The sequence below is a fragment of the Cibotium barometz genome, chromosome 7 (assembly GCF_041138505.1).
Source record: "Cibotium barometz isolate CiBa-2024 chromosome 7, ASM4113850v1, whole genome shotgun sequence".
Classification (NCBI taxonomy): Eukaryota; Viridiplantae; Streptophyta; class Polypodiopsida; order Cyatheales; family Cibotiaceae; genus Cibotium; species Cibotium barometz.
In genome coordinates this window covers 18,837,694-18,848,355 of record NC_141052.1, presented here as the reverse complement: position 1 = coordinate 18,848,355, position 10,662 = coordinate 18,837,694, and the positions used below count along the sequence as shown (strand labels likewise).

Here is a 10,662-nt window from a genome sequence, read left to right as displayed (position 1 = left end):
TTGTATTTTATGAGTCTCTCTTCTCCACATAATGATCTAGCATGAGCACCACGAAATTCTAACAAATCATAGGTCTTCTCGAGCATTGCACTAGCTTTGGGAAACCCAAAACACGGAGCCCTAACACTAGGGTCCACATCTTGGCCTTGGTATGGGTGGCATGAAGGCTATATGGCCACCCATACATTGGTACAAAACAAGGAATGACCACTTGGGCGGCCAAATGGGTGGACATTCCCTACCCATGAGAACAGGACACGTCATAGCAAGCATTCACATGAAAACAATTTCAAGCATGCAATTATGCATGCATGCACAAGCACTATGCAATGGATAAATCTCTCACTCATGGAGCCTGTAAATCATAGGTCTTCTCGAGCATGGCTTTGGGAAACCCAGAACACGGAGCCCTAACACAAGGGTCCACATCTTGGCCTTGGTATGGGTGGCATGAAAGCTATATGGCCACCCATACACTAGCACAAAACAAGGAATGACCACTTGGGCGGCCAATTTGTTAGTATTCACGCTCCAAATGTATCCTTTTCAGAACAATCTCACTCCCATGTGTCACTGGAATCCATGTGGCCTTGGTCTTCCACCTGTTCAAACTCATAGAAGGAAACTCAATCTTGAGCAACCTCAAGATGTGGAAGCTCTACAGAAACTCCATCCTGCTCAGTCATTACCACCGCTGAGCTCACCCCTATGATACTTTCATCAACTTTGTCCGCCATTGCCAAAGCTGACAACTTGCAAACTCGCAAGTGAATCATCCAAGTTGAATCCAATGATCGTTGAGACCTGAATTTGATCTGGACACTGGAATGCTCTGTGTTAACATGTAAATGCCATTTTTGTCCGGCACTGGGCCCTTGCCTCATCCCCCAGGAGTTCGCACTTAAATAATGACGTTCACCCTTTGCAAGGCTACTGTCATGGCTGCCCGAATGGATCTACTAAAAAAAAAAAAAACAATTGCTGCTCTCTTACACACACATATCAATTCACATACACACCTGATTCCTACTGCATGGTAATGACTAAATCTGCTGCTCCATGTGTTGCAAACTACTATCCCACGCTCTGTAATACCAATCCAAAGTTGCTTAGTACACGTCCAGTTTTTGAATGCTGGATTACGAGCCAAATAATGATGTTTATTGGTTCACAACAGCCGACCTGGAAATCCAATGATTGTTGAGACCTGAAATTGATCTGGACACTGGAATGCTCTGTGTTAACATCTACTGCATGCTAATGACGAAATCTGCTGCTCCATGTGTTGCAAACTACTATCCATACTGATCCAAAGTTGTGGAGTACACGTCCAGTTTTTGAATGCTGAATTATGAGCCAAATAATGCTATATATTGGCTCACAACTTATCCGATCAGCCAGCACTTTTGCAAGCCCAAAAACAATAACCTAAAATTCCTTAAACGTGCTCACATTGGAGTAAAAAAGTGCCTGACATTTGGGCACATGTGTGGAATTATTAGCAGCCTCAAAACTTGCCCATAACACAATAGCATGTCTATGTGGCACTCAATTAGGGTGTGTACGTGACACTGCATGAGAGAAAGAGGGTTGTGTGTGTGAGTGTGTGTGTGTGTGTGTGTGGGGGGGGGGGGGGGGGGCGGGGGGGTTGTGGGGGGTGTTGGTGTGCTCAGCCAAAGAAATCCGAAGACAAAAGAAGTCTCCAATGATTACTGAAGCCAGTTAACTCGCGATTGTGCTGCAAAAACTGCATCAGAGTCACCTGATACTACTCATGACTACATCTTGAGCCTCGTCTCGTGTTTCCAACAAAAATTTAAACAAAAACAAGGCTTTGTTGGGCTGCATAAGCTCTTACAAACTAGCTGAAAAACCCTAGTGTGGCCATCTGATTGTTCATGGCCAAACCCTGCTTTGTTGGATTACCTATTCAAGACAAGTAAGTGGAAATCTTATCCACAAAAGCACAAATTCCAGGAAAATTTGGATTGAGTCAAAACTTCTCCAACATTCATGCCGATGATGTGTAATTTCAACATATCGCCGTACATAAGCTTGTGCCACAATGATGCTGCAAGGTGGTAAAATGGTTACAGACAATGATGTGGTAACTGTTATTCTACCTAGGGGTTGTGCTACTCGGTACAGAATGATGTGGAAAACCATAGTGTATGTGATCCCAGCGCATTACAACCACGGTTTAACATAATGTATGCAATTCCCTAACATTCCAACCATAGTTTCACATAGCTTATGCGATCCCATTCCATTCCAGGGTTAGGGTAAATAATAGAGAAAGTAAGCCATGCCTTCAACCTGATGCATGATTTCGGATAAATCCTTGTCAATCGTCTCGTTCTGCTACAAAAAATCCATTTGCAGTGTTTGCCTGAGCTTCCATAAACTCGAGCTGCCGCTCCAATAGAGTCAATTTTTCATTTAGTTTTGCGAGTTTGCTCCTGGTAGTAGACTCTGCGGGACCCAAAAAAGGGGGTTGAGCCACATTAGGGTTCCAGATCCACGAGACATAGTTTCAAGTTAGGCCTTTACAGCACACGGAATATATTAGGGTTTCAAGGATTTCGCAGAAGCGTGCCTAAAATGCAGCTTCCCTTTGTGCCTTAATTTTCAATATTTCACCAGATCGGAGACGAAAGGAGGAGGAGGAGGAGGAGGAGGAGGGCGTGCATACCGAACTGCAGAATGAACTCGAAGAGACGCTTGACGTGCAGGGACAGGGCGTTCGAGAATTGCTTGTTGTCCCAATCAGCCTGGACTGCGAGCTTCATACGGACGCTTTCGCTGTTGCCCGCTGCTTTTGACATAGCGTGTTGATCTGCCCACGAGAGAAAGACACAGGGAGGGGTTTGTCAGATGCAGGAGAGTAGAGAAGCGCCACTGCTCCCAAAAAACATATTTTTCAGCCAATCAAAACAAGGACAACTTTTAACTCCATTCCCAAAATGCCCATTTTATAACTAAAATATAGGAAAAATCTTTCTTAAAAAAATAAGGGCTATTTAAATCTCATCCAGTTTTTCTTAATAAAAATACACTAGAATGCCATTTTTTTTTTTCAAGCATTGGTCACAACGGTCATGGACTATTTGCTCTTTCCCTGCACAGTGCAAGTCACGTTTTGTATATTTTATGAATTTTACAAGTTTTGTTACTAAAACCTCTCTTTTCTTTTTTGGTGAAGGATCGGTGTAGTAAAGGATTTTTCATGTTCAAGGGTGGGGTCTTAACTTAGGCTCTTTACTTGAAAGCGAATGGGATACACCAGCTCACCCCAAGTATTAGATGTCTGAGTGTAGATGTCTGAGTGAGAAGCAGTAGCTAGCTTGTATATCCTAGCGCTTATTGTTGTCTTTCTACTTCATGGAGTACATTGTGCAATCGAGCACAACAAAATATTAAACCTAGGGTTCTTGAGGATCATTAGAACTTGATATATGATTATCTTAAGGTTGAGGACCCGACTTTCTAAATTCCCTAACAAGAGTCATTTGTCATAGAGCACTACCCAAGCTTGACCTTTTCTAACTTTGCTCCTTGTGGTGAGTTCCTTTGAGATACACAAGTTAGTTTCTTGTAGTCTTTTAAATTGCAGGAGAATTAGAAGATGTGCTCGTGACTAGAGGGTGATAACACTATGGCCATTTGGAGAGAGAGAGAGAGAGAGAGAGAGAGAGAGAGAGAGAGAGAGAGAAGACAAGAAGAAACGAAAGAAAACCGTATTAACCTCTTATAAATCACCACAAAGGTCTATAAGACCACTTGATAATAGATCAAGAGCATATCTATCATCCACATTCGCATAAATAGATGCTAAAAATGGTTTTCTTTAAAAGCCTAGCTACAAGGGTGGCATAATACAAACGTATATAGTTGTGTTTGGGAATACCTATAAAGACCTATGTAGCATGTGCTCCTCAGCCTTCTCTTGTAAGAGTCTCTAGCTGTAGAGCATCCTGAAACCTCCATATATAGTTGTGTGTAAGAATACCCATAAACATATATGTAACATCTCCTCCTCAGCCTCTATTTGTAAAAGTCTATAGCTCTAGAGCATCATGAAACCTCCTTCTTGTCTTTGCATGTTTGTTTAAGATTGTCCAAAACACAACCTTGGGCAGCATCTAGTATTTGTGACTCTTATGGCAACATTCTCTATGACTCCACTTAGTGGATGTGGAGCTAACCACATTCACTTAGACATCCACTAAGTGGATGTGGAGCTGACCTCTCTAAGGGAAACACTTGTATACTAACATGGGATACCCTAGGGTTGGTTTGTCTCTCAAAGCTTGAAGGGACCTTAATTCTCTTCTTGCAATCCTTTGTAGCCTAATAAAAAAAGACAAAGTCTCTATGAGTGTGTCCAGTAGTCTCTCTAGCCCTCAATAGACTATCCCCATGTTTTCTCATATCCATACGAAAGAGGCCTAAACAATGGGTGACCAATGTATTGGAGAGAGGCACCAAACCTTTCCAAAAAGGCAAATGTTACATGCTTCAAGTGATCATTTCTCCCCATAAAATCACGTTTCACATCACAAATGGTGTGATCGAACTCTAAATAAGCAATTTTAACGAGAATGTGACTTATTTTTTCATGTGAAGGACCCTAGCCTCTAAATGGATTCATTTGTAGTGATAGGTAAGAAATTATCCTGATAAAGCCCATCTTTGGGAGGCCCAATTTGTGTTCATAAAATATGTGGCCAAAGGATACTTGGAAAATTGGTAAAGCTATGGTGTATTATAATAAAGGATACTTCGAAAATTGGAAAAGCTAGGGTGTATTATAATAAAGCTAGAGGATACTTGGAAAATTGGTAAAGCTAGGGTTTATCATAATAAAGCTAGAGGATAATTGGAAATTTGGTAAAGCTAGGGTGTATCATAATAAAGCTAGAAGATACTTGGAAATTTGGTAAAGACAATGCTTAGGAGATTGGTAAATCTAGGGTGTATCATAATAAAGTAGTAAATCCATGTTTACAGAGTATGCTTAGGAAATTGGTAAAGCTAGGGTGTATCATAACAAATTAGTAAATCCATGTTTAAAGCCTTACATAATGATAAGCTAATGAACAAAGGATAAATTCAAAGAATCAAGATAATTGTGTTACTGTTAGATTTGATAGAAGCAAAGTTGCAAACGCTCACTCACTTAATGTTCACAATTAAAGAGAATATAAAGGAGAGGGAGTGTGTAGAAAGCTAGTTCACTTGGAGAAATAGTTCAAGGTACAATGAAGTTCAAACACTCACTCACTCAATGTTCACATATTAAAGAGAACACAAGAGAGAGAGAGAGTGCGTAGAAGGCTAGTACACTTGGAGTAATAGATTAAGGTATAATGAAGTAAAAAAATAAATAGTGACCCTAAACTAAGGATGAGGTTGCTTATATACTATCTAACCCTAAGGTACCCATTCATACCTAGATAGCCATGCGAAAAAACCCAATGGGATAAAAGTTCTCATGGCATAAGTACATCACCTCATAGTGTAGAACTGAAAGAAAGCTACACCTAGATTAGCCTTGGATTAGCCTAGCTTAGGATGATTGGATTAGCCTAGCTTAGGATGATTGGATATAAAATAGTAAGTTTCCATTAGTAAAGTCAAGGTTAACAAGAGATTTGGGCCCATATTGGCTTATGCATATCCTCGGCGGGCAGGAGGGGGGGTGGAGGGGTCACTCATAAATATGTAAGCATATCATGTGGGTTCAACAAAAAAGATTTTTAACACATTTTTTACATACAGAAGGGTACCATTTAAAGGGGTATTCACATGTTGAATAGAAAAAGGGTATGTTTTATTCATAAAAAATTCACAGATAAGGGAATTTAAAAATAGGCCTTGAACGCACGTGATAGGGAGGGTTTACTAATAATGAGCCCCCAATGCATGTCCACCATTATGCATGTGATACCAAATATTTCCACATTCTTTCAATTGGATCCAAGAAAACTTCAATGAAACACCCAATGCATGAATCTTGATTAGATTCAAGTCAATGTTCTCTCAAGAAGGCATGTAAACTCAAGTGCAATCAACCATATGCATCATAGGCTTGTATGAGGCTTCCATAGCTTGGAAATCTTCAAGAAAGTAGCAAGAAGCTACAAATATTTCATTCTTGATCAAGAATGATCAAGAATGATCAAGAATGATCTAATACTTGTCCATAAAACCTTGGATTAGCCTAGCTTAAGAAGATTAGCCTTTTGTTAGGGAAAGAAATGGTAATTATCCATTAGTAAAGTGATTAGGCAAGGTTAATAAGAGATTAGCCTAGCTTAGGATTAGCCTATTATTCAGGAAGAAATGGTAATTTTTCATTAGTAAAGAGATTAATCAAGGTTAAAAATAGATTAGGACCCATATTGACTTATATACTAGGCAACCCTTTGACACTACACTTAAAAGTGTCCATGGGCATGCCCAAAATTAGTCCCAACCCTTAGGCCCTTTCACATACCCTTGATCCTTTGGCCTTGTGCCCAAATTGACTTAAGGCCCCTTTTTAACTTTGTTACAAGTACTACCAAATATCTTATAAATGCCCTATAGTATAAATGTAAGGTTTATAGAGATTGCCAACGGTTGGTTGTTTCTAGCTAAGCCAAGATATACACGAATTGATAAGAAAGAAATAGTTTCTAGATGTGGACTATCGTGTATCATAATTGCCTGCCCATTCAAAATCATTGAAGTCTTGTAGTTGTAAATCACCCCCTGGCATAAAACAATCCAAGATCTTGAGTGCCTTGCAAGTATATGAAGATATGTTTAACTGCATGGGATCAAGATATAACCAAAATATCCATTTGGATTAACAAATGCACCTTTAACCGGCTCATGCAAGAGATCTTTAGAGAGAGCACTTGGATAAATTTGTCCTTTTCTTCTTTGATGATATCTTGGTATATTTAAGTAATACTTCCAATCATGAGATGCATGTATGCAAAGTTTTGGAGATTTTAAGGAAGCATAAACTCTTTGTTGTGCGAAAAAGAGTAAATGTACCTTATTCATAGATTGGGTTGAATGATTGGGGTTTGTGGTATCTAAAGATAGAATCTTTGTAGATCTTGTCGATCTTGTCAAGGTCCAAGCCATCATGGATTGGCAAGAACCCAAGACAACAAGAGAAGTTAGGGGATTCTTAGGATTATATGCAAAGATTACCTCTCCATTGACAACCTTACAAAAGAAGAATACCCCATATCAATGGACCCCCATGTGTCAAAGTGTCTTTGACACATTGAAAACTATCTTGGTAACAAACTTGCTCTTAAGTTATCAAACTTTGGTAAACCTTTTGAAGTGGTTATTGATGCTAGTGGATTGTAGTAGCATATGAATCTAAAAATCTCAGACTCATAACAACGGAATTACTGGGAGCCTAGAGAGCTCAACCATTCTCGAACAAGGCTCGGGGGGGTTTAGGGGAGCCAAAAGACCGGGACTCTAGGGTGACCTTATTGGTCTATAAGAGCCTTAATCCAAAATTTTCAAAAAATATGAACCCTTAGGCTAAGGTCTTTTGTGTAGCTGTCCATAACTACCACCATAACGAATGGTCAGCACAATGGCTAGCACCGACATTATCAACGATCGACCAATAGCCAGCGCAGATACTCACTAAAAAAAAAAGTGCCAAGCTACCAAATTCAGAAAAAAGTCATGTTGCAGCATAATGTAAGAGCTTCTTTGAAATTCGGAAAATGTTGAAGCTTTTTTGAAATTCATAAACTTCTGTTTTAAAAAAAAAGAAGGAAAGAGAAATTTCAAAGGTTTTAAAACTTTGAAGTTTAAAGCATGTTCCCATAGAGGAATTGCCAAGTGAAGCGTCTAAAGGCTGTTTTTATGAAGATCGCGAGGTACTCTGCAACAACTCTCACCGCACCTGTGATTTCTCTTTAAGCTAACAATCCGGTTGCTTTCCTAGAGCTTGGACTTGAGGTTGGTGCTTGTGTTTATTCTCTTGCATCACATTTAGAGGGTTCATATGGAGCCTAATAACCCTAATGAGTCCGTAAGTGGAGATCCTAGTCATTTGTCAGACATGGAAAAGGCAGTGGCCAATCCTGATGTCACGATGATCGATGATGATCTTCTTAATGATAATTTGGTTAGCATTAAACAGTTTAAGGCTCTATAGTCTTGTACTTTGGATATTGAGGCCAAGTACGATAAGATACTCCTCTTTCTTTAGGAGTTAAAGGATAACATGCAAGCTTCTACCACTGTAAGTGCAATGGGAGGGATGCCAGTGGCTCCCGCCCATGGGGGCAACATGAATGTTAGTATATAACACTCTAGAGATGTTGCTGCTATTCTAAAAGATCTGAAACCTTGAACTTTTAATGGGGAGGATAAGGAATGCAATAAGGATGCGGTCAACACTTTTTTACAAAAGTAGTAGGATTTGCATCAATTGTGTCACACTCCAGAGATACGCGCGCTTGAAGCAAGCTTAACTCTAGGAGGTAAAGCATATAAGTGGTGGTGGATGATCTTGGAGTCCGAAAATCGGCCTACTACATGGGCTGAATTTGAAAAGTGCATTCATGAAAGAATTTCTTCTAGAGAATGAGATGGATTGTAATTGGGAAGCATGGGACAATTGTGAGATGAGAAATCTCACATTGACTTAGTATATCTCCAATTATCGAGAAATCATTCTCAAGTTTAAAGGAATGGATGACTTTAAAAAAATTCATGGATTTATTCGTGGATTAGACTCAAACTATAAGAATCAAGTTAAACAAAACGAGCCAAAAACTTTAGAAGAAGCAATTAAGTTTGCTCAGATTTTCAATGACACTGTTGGAAAGAAAAAGTGTGTGCAGAATGCACAACGGACATCTAGTGTGTCCAAGGGTTCCAAGCATCAAGGTCAAATTAAAAGAAAGGGACCTAACCAAAAGAATGATCAATCTAAGAAGACTAAAGGACCACAAAATTTTTTGAAGCATGACGATTTTGAAAGAGCTTGTTTTCACTGCATGGAAAAGGCTCATAGTAAACTATAGTGTCCTACATTTGGACCACATGAGTTGGTTCGAATGCATGGTCACATTAAAGGTGACAGGTGCGAATTATGATTGATGACAGTGCCACGCACAATTTCTTGAACTATACTTTAGTCAAGAAATTAAAGTTGCCTCACAAAGTCCAAGTGATCATAAGTATGTGGTTTCTTTGATTAACGGCTATAATAAAGCTGTCTAGGATACAGTAGTTCATGATGTTCCATTAGTCATTCAAGGTCATGAGATGTATTTAGATTTTCAAGTTATGCATATCACTCGAGTAGATGTATTCTAGGTCCACAGTAGTTATATAACATTCGTCCATATTTGTCTAGAAGTTATTTGCATAATTCTTTTGAATTTGAAGTAGATGGTAAAAAAGTGTGCTTGCAAGATGTACCCTCATCACCTCTTATATGCTCTAAGGAACTCAATAGTAGAAAGCATCTTTTTGTTCTACATGAGTCTTGATGATGTCATTTTTCTTTTTTCATATAAAAACATAAGTGGTTTGAGTGAGCATAGTGAATACATGACTTCTTTTCAATCCAAGCATGTTCACGATAAAAAAGTTAATGAATCCTTAAAGCAATTGTTACAACAATATAAAGATGTGTTTCTAAATGAATTATCGGAAGGATTACCTCTTGTCCGCGATGTTCAACATCCAATCGAAGTGATAACTAGCTCTCAAAGCCAGTAAGTAAGCCTCCTTATTGGCTTAGTTTTAAGGAAGCACAACAAGTAGAACAACAGTTAATGGAATACCTTAAAAGTGGATTCATTCGACCAAGCGCTTTGCCTTGGGCTTCACTATAATTCTATTGGTGAAGAAAAAAGCACTTTGCCTTGGGCTTCACTAATTCTATTGGTGAAGAAAAAAGATGGGTCTATGCAACTATGCGAAATCACGATGTACTGGCTTGCAATATACAAGGTCAGTATAGTGCTCATATAACGCAAATATGGAGCTGTTAAACCACTCTCATTAACATTACTTCTCAAGTGTGGCTATGCTTATTGTAACTTATCCTTTTGTAACCGCACAAAGTGCTTAACGATAAAAGAGACATGGGATGACCAAGCTTACGGCTTGTGTAATGCTGGTCATAGGAAAGAGTTATACATAGAGCTAGGAAGACTAGTTTTGGGCTCCCAATTGTAAATGGGTGGCCGGCCATTGTAAACTAAGAGCTCTTATATATAAGACATTTTATGAAATATGAAAAGGGAAAATCCCATTAGTCTCACTTGAGTTTTGCCTCTCTCTCTCTCTCTCTCTCTCACTCTCTTGAGCTTGTGGATGCATGATTATTTTGTTGTTGCTTGCATGCTTAATTGTTGTTGTGTATGCTTGTAGGGATGGTGATGATCTAGCTTCTCCTCTCCTCTCCCCTTGATTTTATGTCTACCAAGGTCCCTTTTTCATGCATGTGGCAAAGAGTGAAGGTTGAGCTTTCCATATCTCCCTCCTTCTTGCTCTCTACCTAGCTCTTGAATCTCCGCTTGGGTGACAAAAGTGGAGGTGGAATGCGTCCCTAATGGCCTCAAAAAGGGGAGTTAACTCTCATTAGTGTTGGCTAAGTGCACATCTCCGAACTCA

At 39.3% G+C, this 10,662-nt stretch overlaps 1 protein-coding gene across 1 annotated transcript; it reads right to left on the bottom strand.

Moving 5' to 3' along the window:
• Nucleotides 1-2,000: 2,000 nt before the first annotated feature.
• On the bottom strand, nt 2,001-2,943 carry LOC147636766 (protein BRICK 1-like). The gene is made up of 2 exons (XM_086799835.1): nt 2,693-2,943; nt 2,001-2,472 (listed from the first exon to the last, which is right to left on the bottom strand). The coding sequence occupies exons 1-2, from the start codon at nt 2,823-2,825 to the stop codon at nt 2,345-2,347; spliced, it is 261 nt and encodes an 86-aa protein (XP_086655961.1). The 5' UTR covers nt 2,826-2,943; the 3' UTR covers nt 2,001-2,344.
• Between the last annotated feature and the right edge of the window lie 7,719 nt (nt 2,944-10,662).